This window comes from Canis aureus, chromosome 2 (genome assembly GCF_053574225.1).
Source record: "Canis aureus isolate CA01 chromosome 2, VMU_Caureus_v.1.0, whole genome shotgun sequence".
Classification (NCBI taxonomy): Eukaryota; Metazoa; Chordata; class Mammalia; order Carnivora; family Canidae; genus Canis; species Canis aureus.
Genome location: NC_135612.1, coordinates 29,660,110 through 29,673,089, shown reverse-complemented (window position 1 = coordinate 29,673,089; position 12,980 = coordinate 29,660,110). Strand labels below are relative to the sequence as shown.

The 12,980-nt window shown below is 41.2% G+C and overlaps 1 protein-coding gene across 7 annotated transcripts in view; it reads left to right on the top strand.

The window, feature by feature from the left end:
- Positions 1-12,980, top strand: part of PDE8B (phosphodiesterase 8B) — a 269,611-nt gene that overhangs the window by 241,075 nt on the left and 15,556 nt on the right. For all 7 annotated transcript variants that reach the window (XM_077867434.1, XM_077867425.1, XM_077867414.1 and 4 more), the window contains 3 exons: positions 500-577; positions 10,466-10,542; positions 11,693-11,857. In XM_077867434.1, coding sequence (XP_077723560.1) covers positions 500-577; positions 10,466-10,542; positions 11,693-11,857 — 320 coding nt within the window. The remainder of the gene's footprint in view (positions 1-499; positions 578-10,465; positions 10,543-11,692; positions 11,858-12,980) is intronic.

Sequence of the window (12,980 nt, the reverse complement as noted above, 5' to 3'; positions counted from 1 at the left end):
CAGGCATCCCTTTTAATTTTTTTTTTAATTTTTATTTATTTATGATAGTCACACAGAGAGAGAGAGAGAGAGAGGCAGAGACACAGGCAGAGGGAGAAGCAGGCTCCATGCACCGGGAGCCCGACGTGGGATTCGATCCCGGGTCTCCAGGATCGCGCCCTGGGCCAAAGGCAGGCGCCAAACCGCTGCGCCACCCAGGGATCCCATCCCTTTTAATTTTTATTTTTAAAATGTATTTTATTAATCAAATGAAAAAACTCTTAATAATAAGCCCTATTACCATGATATAATGAGGTGCCTCAAGAGTATCATTTTACAATTAACATGACTGATAATTTTGTGTTGATGATTTGAAGAAAAAGTAGTTTGCTGTTTCTTGAAAATATTTGTAGTGCTTAAAAAGGAATCTCATTTTCTTAATAAAGGGAAATGTGTCTAAACTTCACCTGTAAATAAGCTAAAAACTACTCACTTTCTGTTACTAATTTGAAATCCTTAGAGTCTCATTCATTCAGATACAAGAACAGACGGAAAGAGTCCATTGATGTGAAATCGATATCATCTCGAGGCAGTGATGGTAAGAAGTTTTTCAGATTTCCTTGACCTTTTTAAAGTGTAGAAGATGACAGAGAAATATACTCAAGAATTTGTCAGCATATAAATAAACCCCCAAGTAATAGGGTTTTAATGAAACTTGCTTTCTTTCTCTATAAACTGAATATTTTTAGGCCTTTTTATTTTTATTTTTTTACTTTTACAGTATTTGTCCTCTTGGAAATGATATTATGATTATTCCTGGATGGCCTGAAGTGTGTTGAGCCACGTAACCACCAGAGCAGCTCAGTGGTCACTCTAGTTGCAGAGAGGGAACCCAGAGTCCTGGCTTCCCAATTTAAATGCAAACCCAGTTTTCAGTGTACCTGTTACACACCTTTACCCCTAATAAAATGTCATAGAAACACTGTGAGACAGAATTTAGCAGCACAACAGTTCTTCTCTGCAAAGCAGAATTTATCAGAACATTATTTGAGTTCAGTCAGGCATAAGTAATCATTTGGATTTGCAGGGCAATGAGAAAGTCAAGGATGATTCTGAAATTTCATTCCTAGGTACCTGGGAAAATATGAGTAATATTTTCAAAAGTAGGAGTATCCATGTATGGCTAGGGTTAGGGGTTGAGGAGAAAATGATGAATTTTATTTTGGTGGATGTGGCAAGGAAGCTAAAATGTAAGACAGGTATTCAGAGCTAGAGATGTGGCTTTGGGAGTCCTAGAGGTGACAGGTGAAGCTGTAAGCAGAGGGAAATCTCTAAGGCGTGTGTGTGGAGTGGGGGCCTGACGGTGGGCAGGTGGGGGAGAAAAGAGAGTCTAAGTCCAAGACTTGAAGGCACACCTTCAGTGAGCGGGGAGGCAGGAGAAATAGGGCCAGTGCAGAGCACAGGAGAGCTGGTCGTAAAACAGGAACAAGAGGGGAGCAAGAGAAAGGAGATGGCCAGCAGTAGGACACGCCGCAGAGAGCAGCGAGCATAAGAACTGAGAACAGACTAGTGGGATTTCCCTCATTCATTCTAAGGGGCATGAGGAGGGGTGGTTAGTAACTGTGAGAGAAAGGAGAGAACAGGATGGCCACTTCAGAGAATAAATAGGAAGGGCAAGTAAGGGACTTTGCAGTCCTTCGGGCCAAAGTGGGAAAGCCGAGTATGAGGGAAGTGGCTAAACTAGCAAGAACCGAAGACTAGAGATGAGATGAATAATTAAGAGAGGAAGATGGATAAATCACAGGACACGCAAAGGATGGGGGCCAAGAATGTAAAAAAAGAGGGACTGAAATATATACAGATGTACGTAGGACATTTTAGGTGGAGAGCATAATGGATGAGAGAATTCAAACTGAATTAGTTGGGTTTTCAGTGTAGAGTTTGAGACAGGATCGTCATCTCCAGAACATGAAGAAGCGGGGGTACAGAACACAGAAGAGGGCTGCAGTGATGGCTGAGCAGCAGGTGGGTGGGGCTCTCTGGATACCGGCTAGATTAAATTATCACGGTTATAACATGAGGACTTTGTCCCTTCTACCTGCCTCACAGGCAGTAGTAGGAACATCTGATGAGAATAGGGCTTTTATTTATTTTTTAAATATTTTTTAAATATTTTATTTATTTGAGAGAGAGTGATCATGAAGAGAGAGCGCGAATGCGCACGAGAGAGCAGTAAGCACAAACAGCAGGAGTGGAAGAGGCAAAGGGAGAAGCAGGTTTGTCACTGAGTGGGGAGCCCAGCCCAGGGCTCAATCCCAGGACCCCGACCTGAGCTGAAGGCAGACACAACCAACTGAGTCACCCAGACACCCTGGAAACAAGGCTTTTAGAGTAAAGCTTCTCCCTTCTGAATTTTTACCCTCATGGAAGCATTACCTGTTAAAAACAAAAATGGCAAACAAAATGGCTGAGTAGGACGACCCTTCCCTTACCTCACCCCACAGATACCGCTAGATGGAACCCAGTTAACAACCCAAAGACCAGCAGAAGTCCACAGCTGAGTGTGGAGAGGAGTCCACACAGGGGAGAGTAGGAAGGGAAGAGCCATGTTTGGGAGCTAATCAGACCCGTGGGAGGGAGGGACACACAGCCCTGGAGAGGGGAAAGAAAAGAGCCTCATGCCAGGTACCCCAGGCACCAGGAACCCCCATAACATTTGGCTTTGAAAAACAGAAGAGCAAAATTTCAAGAGTTTCCACAATCAGTGGGCTTAACATTAGTACTTTAAAAATCAGTTTGAGATAGCCAGGAGAGTGAGAGAAACTGAGTGCCTGCCCTTAAAGAGAGAGAACAACAAACAGCCCCTCAGAAATAGAGCATAGAAACAATAGCTTGAATAATGCTTGGGGTATACATGAGGGACGTTGTTTACTAACCTCAGAGAGTGTGTTGTAGGGGCAAGGATGGTCGGAAGACTTCTCCAGAAACAAAAGAGCTGGCAGGCACCAACTTCCTCTCCTCCCTGCAGCTTGGGTACATGGATACCTACTGGAACCAGTGCAGTGCCCATACTCACTACGTAGCTGGCTAACGGTGCATCTCACCCTGGTGTTTTCTTGCAAACTCGCCCTCTTCAGCCAGGTCCCAGCTCCAGGTCTCTTCACATAGCAGACCCACACAAACCCTAACATAGGGTCCACCTGGGTCAGAAAGGGACATACCTCTTCCCAGGTCCTGGTAGCACAGCTGGGGGACAGTACCAGGTCTTAGGGCCTAGCTCTGACAGTTGTGGCTGCTGGAGGGGGCCCTCACTTAGAGTCTCCTACTTAATAGGTCTAAGCCCACTAAGCCTGGCTATTTGAAGCACAGATGGTGGACCCAGGTGGCTTGACTTGCCCAAGACCACAGTGAACCTGAGGTGGCTCCGCTTTGTGGGCCCCAGGGTAGTTGGCAAATGAAGGCCATTAGAGGGTTGAGCAAGCCCAGCCTCAGCCCGGGGTTTCAGGTGCTGCCAAAGGAAGCCTGGATCGGGTTAGTTTTACTGTGGATCTCCTATTCTCCTGTGGACCTGCCACCTCACAATAGGCCCTTGGCCAGAGCCCATCCAAAGCCTGCCAGGTGCAAGCAACCCCAACAGAGACTAGCAGCACTCCGAAGTCATTCCTGCTCTGGGAACAGGGGAAGATAACCACACACAACAGTTTGGGTGCAGCCCTAACAGTGGTCTAGGGGCCAGCATCTGGTCTGACTACAAGCCCTGCCTGCCAAGAAGTTTCTCAGAGGACCACACTCAGGACCACACTCAGGGAAGTGCCCTGAAAACAGTGTTCCTGCCTCTCTGGCAAATGCCTGGCCTGACTCAACTCAAGCCCAAGGCAGCCCCAGACTGGCCCACTAGTAACACAGGAACTAAACCCTGCCCACAATAGGCAAAAAGCCATTGCAGTCAGCTGGACCAAAGGAAAAACTGCTCAGTCACAACAGTAGGGTGCATACAACAAAGAGAAGACAGCCCTCAAGTAGCAGGTTCTGATGAACAGAGGACACTGCACTGCAGGGCCTTATAGGACCTCTTCTTCACAAGGCCACTACTTTCAAGAGCAGGAGTTGTAGATGACTTTCCTAGTACATAAGAACAGAGACAAAATGAGGAGAAAGAGGAATATGTCCCAAATGAAAGAATAGGACAAAATCGCAGCAACAGAGCTACACAAAACAGAGAAAAGAAATATGGCTGATAGAGAATTTAAAGTCATGGTCATAAAGATACTCACTGAACTTGACTTGAGAAAAGAATGGAAGACCTCAGTGGGTCCCTTAACAAAAATATAGAAACCATCAAAAAGAACCACAGATGAAGAACTCAATAACTGAAACTAAAAATACACAAGCTGGAATAAATAGTAGGCTAGAGGAAGCAAAGGAATGGATCAGCAATCTGGAGGACAGAGTAATGGAAAGTAATCAAGCTGAACAGGAGAGAGAACAAAATAATTAAAAATGAAAATAGACTTAGGGAACTCAGTGACACCATCAAACCCAATAACATTTACAATATAGAGATCCCAGAAAGAGAAGAGAAAGAGAAAGAAGCAGAAAATTTTCTGAAGAAATAATAGCTGAAAATGTCCTAAATTGGGGGTAAGAAACAGAAATAGAGATCCAGAAGGCACAGAGAGCCCCCAATAAAATGAACTCAAGGAAGTCAACACCAAGATGGATAGTAATTAAAATGATGAAAAGTAGTGAGATAGGGAGAACTTTAAAAGCAGCAGGAGAAAAGGAAACCATTACATACAAGGGAAAGCCCATAAGGCTATCAGCTGATTTTTCAGAAACTTTGCAGACCAGAAGAGAAGGCTTGATCTAGTCAACATGCTGAAAGAAAAAATACCTGGAGCCAAGAATACTCTATACAGCAAGGTTATCATTCACAGTAGGAGAGAGTAAGTTTCCCAAACAAAAGTTAAAGGAATTAATCACCACTGAATCAGCCCTATGAGAAATGTTAAAGGGGATTCTTTTGAGTGGAAAGGAAAGACCATACGAAAGAGTAGGAAATGTAGGAAGCACAAAAGCAGGAAACCAGACAAGGGAGTCACAAAATAAAAGGATGTCACCATATACCTAAAACATGGGAGTGGTGAGAGGAGTAAAGAATGGTTTCATATTAAGTGACCATCAACTTAATATAGACTGTTGTTACATGAATAAGATGTTACATATAAACCTAATGGTAACCACAAACCAAAAACCAGTAATGGGGGCACCTATGTGGCTCATTCAGTTAAGCAGCTGACTCATGGTTTCAGCTCAGGTCATGATCTCAGGGTTGTGAGATAAAGCCACCACCACCCCACTTGGGCTCTGCACTCAGTGGGAAGTCTACTTGAGGTTCTCTCTCTCCTTCTGCTCTTCTTCTAACTTGCATTCTCTCTTCCTAAAATAAACTTTAAAAAACCAGCAATATGCAAAAAGTAAAAAGGAATTCTAGTATATCACTAAGGAAGGCCAGCAAACCATAAGAAAAGAGAGCAAGAGAAGAAAGGAGCAGAGAAAAACCACAAAAACAACCATAAGTGGCAATAAGCATATACCTATAAATAATTACTTTGAACTAAACTGGAATGTTTGATTGGAATATCAAAAGACAAAAGGTTATGGAATGGATAAAAAACAAGACTCATCTATATGCTGCCCATGAGACACTCATTTCAGACCTAAAGATACATACAGATGGAAAGTGAAGAGATGGAAATGCATTTATCATGCAAATGGAAGTGAAAGAAAGAGCTGGGTAATGATGCTTATATTAGAAAAAACAGACTGTAACACAAAGACTATAACAAGAGACAAAGATAATATTTCATAAAGGGAACAATCCAACAAGAAGATAGAACAATTGTAAATATTTATGCATCCAACATGGGAGCACCCAAATACATACAGCAGTTAATAACAAACATAAAGGAAGTAATTTATGGTAATACAATAATTGTAGGGGACTTTAACACCCCACTTACATCAATGGACAGATTATCCAAGCAGAAAATCAATAAGGAATCATGGCTTTGAATGACACACTGTACCATATTGATATAACAGATATATTCAGAACATTCCATCCTGAAACAGCAGATTCTTTCCAAGTATAGATGGAGCATTCTCCAGAAAAAGATCACTAATTAGGCCACAAAAAATTTTCAACAAATATAAGAAGATCAAAGTCATAACATACATCTTTTTCAACCACAACACCTGAAAATAGAAATCAACCACATGAAAAAAGCTGAAAGGAACATAAATACATGGAGGTTAAATAACATGCTACTAAACATGAATGTGGGTCCATTGAGAATTCAAAGAAGAAATGAGAACATGCATGAAGACACATGAAAATGGAAACAGAATAGTCGAAAATCTTCAGGGTATAGCAAAAGCAGTTCTAAGATGGAAGTTTATAGCGACTGAGACCTACCTCAAGAACAAAAAAAAAATCAAAAACAACCTAACCACAGTAAAGGAGTGAGAAAAAAAGAACAAATCAAACTCAAAACCAGCAGAAGGAAAGAAGTAATAGAGCAGAAATAAATTAAAACTTAAATAAACGAATGAATGAATGAATGAATGAATGAAAGAAACCAGGAGATAGTTCTTGAAAAGATCAACAAAATTGTTAAGACTCTAGCCAGATTCATTAAAAAAGACTCAAAATCAGAAATAAAAGAGAAGTAATACTACAGAAATACAATTATAAGATAATATTAAAAATTATATGCCAACAAACTGAACAGCCTGGAAGAAATAGATAAATTTCTAGAAACATAGAACCTTACAAAACTGAATCAGGAAGAAATAGAAAATTTGAACAGACCACCTACCAGCAATGAAACTGAATCACGAATCAAAAAGCTCCCAAAAAGCAGAAGTCTAGGACCAGACATCTTAACAGGCAAATTCTACCAAATATTTATTTATTTATTTATTTATTTATTTATTTATTTATTTTCTACCAAACATTTAAAGAAGAGTTAGTACCTATTTTTCTCAAATGATTCCAAAAAAACAGAAGAGGCTGGAAATCTTCAAAATTCATTCTATGAGAGTATTGCTCTGATATCAAAACCAGATACAGATGCTACAAAAAAAGGAGGACTAGAGACCAATAACTCTAATGAATTTAGATGCAAAAATCCCCAAATAAAACATTAGCAAAATGAATCCCGCAATGTTTTTTTTTAAAAAAAAATCATTCATCACAATCAAGTGGGATTTATAACTGGGATGCAATGGGGAGGTTCAATATTTGCAAAACAGTCAACATGATATATCAATAAGAGGAAGGACAAAAACCATATAATCATTTCAATAGATTCAGACAAGGCATCTGACAAAGTACAACCTCTATTGATGATAAAGACCCTCAACAAAGCAGGTTTAGAGGAAACATACATCAACATAATAAAGGCCATTTAAGAAACCCACAGGCAACAGCATACTCAACGCAAAAAACTGAGTTTTTCTTCCAAAATTGGGAATAGGATAAGGATGTCCACTGTGACTTTTATTCAACTTAGTACTGGAAATACTAGACACAGCAGTCAGATAAGAAAAAAGAATAAAAGGCATCCAAGTTCATAAGGAAGAAGTAAAATTTTTGCTATGTGCAAATGCCATATTAAGTGAAAAGAGAAAGAGAAAACTCTAAAACTACCAGAACTCATAAATGAATGCAGTAAGGTCATAGAATTAAAAAATGAATGTACATATATCCTTTGTGTTTCTCTGCACCACTAAAGTAGTAGCAGAAAGAGAAATTAGGACAACAATCCAATTTACACGGAACACCTGAGTGGTTCAGTGGTTGAGCGTCTGCCTTCACACTCAGGTCATGATCCTGGAGTCCTGGGATTGAGTCCCGCATTGGGCCCCCTGCGTGGAGCCTGCTTCCCCCTCTGCCTATGTCTCTGCCTCTCTCTCTGTCTGTCATGAATAAATAAATAAAATCTTTTTTAAAAATCCAATTTACAATTGCACCAAATTAATAAAACACCTAGAATGAACTTAACTAAGGAGGGAAAAGACCTGTACTCTGAAAAATATAAAACACTGATGAAAGAAATTGAAGATGACACAAATGAATGGAAAGATACTCCATGCTCATGGATTGGGAGAACAAATATTATTTAATATTTTTTTAAATTTTTATTTATTTATGATAGTCACAGAGAGAGAGAGAGAGAGAGAGAGAGAGGGGCAGAGACACAGGCAGAGGGAGAAGCAGGCTCCATGCACCGGGAGCCTGACGTGGGATTCGATCCCGGATCTCCAGGATCGCGCCCTGGGCCAAAGGCAGGTGCCAAACCGCTGCGCCACCTAGGGATCCCCGAGAACAAATATTATTAAAATAACTATACTACCCCAAGGATTTTACAGATTTAACTCAATCCCTATCTAAATACCAGCAACATTTTTCACAGAAGTAGAATAAATAATCCTAGAATTTGTATGAAGCCACAAAGGACTCCAAATAGCCAAGCAATCTTGAAAAGGAAGAACAAAACTAGAAGTATCACAATCTCAGATTTCAAGATATGCTACAAAGCTATAGTAAACAAAATAGTATGGTACTGGCAAAAAACCAACCAAACAAACAAAACAACAACAACAACAACAACAAAAACAGATACATTAATCAATGGGACAGAATAGAGAGCCCAGAAACAAATCTATGATTATATGGTTAAATAATCTTTGACAAGGAAGGAAAGAGTATGCAATGGGAAAAAGTCTCTTCAACAAATAGTGGTCAGAAAACCAGACTACTACATTGCAAAAGAATGAAACTGGACCACTTTCGCACACCATGCACACGAACTCGAAATGGGAAAACATTAATGTGAGACCTCAAACCATAAAGGTCCTGGAAGAGAGCACAGGCAGTAATTTCTCTGACATTGGCCATAGCAGCATTTTTCTAGATATGTCTCCTGAGGCAAGGGAAACAAAAGCAAAAATAATCTATTGTGATTACACCAAAATTAAAAGCTTTTGTAAAGTAAAAGAAACAATCAAGAAACTAAAAGCCAACCTACTGAATAGGAAAAGATAATTAAAAATGCACCTCTCAATAAAAGGTTGATATTATATATATGTATGTGTGTGTATATATATATATTTATATTATATACTTACACAACAACAAAAACACAAATAATCTGAATAAAAATGGGCAGAAGACATGAAGATGTTTATCCAGAGAAGACACCAAGTTGGTCAACATACACATGAAAAGATGATCAACATCATTCATCACTAGGGAAATGCAAATCAGAACCACAGTGAGATATCACCTCACACCAGTTAGAATGGCTAAAATTTAAAAATGCAAGAAATAACAAGTGGTAGTGAGGATATGGAGAAAAAGGAACTCTTGTGCACAGTTGTTGGGAATGCAGATTGATGCAGCCACCACGGAAAAAAGTATGGATGTTCCTCGGAGAATTACCATAAGATTCAGTAATTCCATTATTGGGTATTTACCCATAGAATACAAAAACACTGATTCAATGTAGTATTTCTCAGCTATGACAAAGCATGGAGTCTTGCTGTTTGTAACCACGTGGATGGATCTAGAGAGTATAATGCTGTGAAATAAGTCAGTCAGAGAAAGAAGCAAATAAAGACAATGAACTCTTACCTATAGAAAACAAACTGGTGGTTACCAGAGGGGAGGTTGGGGGCGGGGGGATGTGTGAAATAGGTAATGTAGATCTGCTTAGCATACCATACCATGGTGAGCACTGAGTAACGTATGGAGTTGCTGAATCACTATATTGTAAACTTGAAACTAATATATCACTTTTAAAAACTGTACTGGAATTTAAAAATAAATTTTTAAAATAGAATAAATTTAAAATGGAAGTTTCTGTAGATTAGAACTAGAACCACCACTGGATTCTAGGTGTTAAGAACCTAGAGGCTCTGGGAGGTGGACAGTTTGGCCCTAATTACTACTGGAAGTGGACTCTCATCTACGCCTGACCCTGACCATGGACCATGCCTCCTCCCTCACACTGCAGTTATCCAGTTACGTGGCCAACAGCTGGGACCTGAAAGTGAGGAACTGCCAAAGTTGGGCTTTAGTGATTTATGGTAAAGTGAGTCCTGGGGTATGTGAGGTTGTTGAGATGGGCCTCAGGATCCCATTAACCTTCTCTGAAATTTCCCTTGTGGAACTGGGACTCATAAAGCCTGCCTGTCATCAAAGTTCTAGGCCAGAACACCCATTCTAGACTTTGGCAAGTAGTTTTTGATGATCTCTCAGCCTCTTAGAATTAAAAGATGAGCAATCCTTTGCTCTGTGGAGGGCACTGGAGAAGCATTCCTATGAGGATCAGGTCCCCAGTCCATGAAGGGCTCCTTCGGTGCACTGAGCCGAGCTGAGCTACCAGAACCAGATAAAACTTTCTTTACTTCTCTTCAGCACCAAGCCTACAGAATCGTCGCTATCCATCCATGGCAAGGATCCATTCCATGACCATCGAGGCTCCCATCACAAAGGTGAGTGGCAGCTGCTGCCTCCACTCTGCAGTCAGGGCTACCCAGCACTAGGCTAATTTCTGGAGATAAAGTGATGAATGGATTACTACTGATACCTAGAGTTTACAGTCTGTAGAGGAAACATATTAAATAAATACATAATAAATCTTTAGTTACAAATTGCAATAACTGTTAGCAAGGAGAACAATAGGGTTCTAAGAGAAAATGAAATTATGGCCCTATTTCTGTTGGGTGAGGTGACCAGAGAGAGTTCTCTGCCGAGGAAATAATGTTTGGAGTGAGAACTGAAGCATGTAAGGATGTTTGAAGAGGGGGAAGAGAAGGGAATAGAAATGTCAAGAATGGAAGAGAGGAGGCCAGTTAGGGGCTTTCCCAGATTTCCAGTCCAAGAAGTGGTCTTGGTTGGACTAGAGGTACAGCAGCGGACATAGAAACAAAGAGCTGAAGAAATATTTAGGGGTAGAATCAATTGAACTTGGTGATGAACAACACTAGGGGGGTGGACGGATAACTGGGGAAAGCTCGTTGTCAGCTGCTGCCTCCCAGGTTTTGGGTTTCAGCACAGGTGAATAAAAGTGTTGTTTTACTCCAGTGTAGAAACCAAAGAAGGAGCTCTTGTTTTTCATTTTTTTCTTCGATTTCTTTACTTACTTGCATTGGGGAGAAGGGGGTAATATCATGAATGTCGTTTTGGACATGTAAGTAAGATATTTCAAGAAATAGGTCAAGTAGGCAAATACACAAACTTGAAGGTCAAAAAGGAGTTGAGACAGAGATGTAAATTTGAGAGTCTATGGCATATGGATCATATGAAGCCAAAAGCATGGAAATAGCTTATCTCTGGAAGGACTGGAGTGAGAGAAGGACCTGCACCAATCTCCCAGGAGCTCCAATCTGTAGCAGAGAGCTAGAAAAGGGTGAGCAAGGAGCTGGAGAAGATATAGAGCCCGAGGCAGGAACACCCTTGGGGGTAGGGGAGGATGAAAGGCACACCACAGAAAGAACGGACAGGTTCCATGGAAACTTGACCATTTTTAACAATAAAATGTGTTACCATCTGATTTCTTATGGATTCCAAGCATATGTATAACTTTGGGGAATTAGAATTCTAATATCCTCCAATTTATTCTTTCTCTCTTTATTTCCTTAGGTTATAAATATAATCAATGCAGCCCAAGAAAACAGCCCTGTTACAGTAGCAGAAGCCTTGGACAGAGTTTTAGAAATTTTACGGACCACAGAACTGTATTCCCCTCAGCTGGGTACCAAAGATGAAGATCCCCATACCAGTGATCTGGTTGGAGGCCTGATGACTGTGAGTGATGAGGAAAACCCAGAAATGCAGGGGACGGACATGAAGTGCCTTCCAGAATACAGAGAATATGTAACATAGAAACTGATGGCCATAGTTGCAGAAACACGTGTCACGTGGGCTAACGTCAGCATAATCAGAAGCACCTGCATCAAAATTAATGTGTGGTATAATCCAAGTAATTCTTGAATTTATCCTTCCATGGAGCTAACAGACCACTGCAATGGGAGACAGTCCTTCAGAATCCTCATTACAGTAAAGAGTAATAGGCAGTTGCTCAAGGGCTAAGATGGCGGTGGAACCCTTGTTGACCTCTTCCCCGTGACCCGGGCCAGTATCCGGTTGAGGGTTATGGCTAGATCTCCTCGGACTATAGGCTCTTTATATCATGAAAGGTTTTGCACTTAGGCTGCAGCACTGGTTCCCAACATCTTAGCTAGAGAATCCTTTCTGTAAACCACAGCGCATTTAGAAGTTGCCTTTGGAATGTGCTAGATGCAGAGCAGAGTTGCCCTGGCTCCTCTGTTCTAGTGTTGTGCTGTGATCCATTGGGCATAATCATCATCTATCAGCAAGTGAAGAAAACAGAAGATTCACATTATTCATGTGTAGTCCTTACCAGAGGCTGAAACTGGAGGAGTTCCTCAGGGGGAAGCTAAACTCCAGGAGTCATCTCTGTGTTTACTTCAAAGGTTTCTGTCCTGCCCTGTCACCAAATGCTGGCTTTCTAGTCCATTATTCTTGCTCCTGTTGAAGGTCTTTAATGAGCCTGTAATTTGGGTGACCTCTTGCTCCTCTCCTGTCCCCAGGCTGGCCTCGGCTGGCCCGTCCCAGGGCAGAGTAGCCTTGAGCTAGAGAGAAGCCTGGCAAGGGTCATTCAGGAGGGCGCCACAGCACAGCCGCTTTAGGAGCATCTGGTCTTGGAACCAAGTTGTGTGCCCTCCTTCCCCCTGTTGCTGTACCATCTTGTGGTCCCTCTGCAGGTTCTGCTGTGAGGATCCAGTGTAGGATACCACCTACTTTTATTTGGCTTTAGGGAACAGGAAAAAGGCAAAACCGAAACAGGAATACCTTGTGGTACCTACCTTATAGGCAGGACACTTGTAGCCACTGTTACTCACCTACT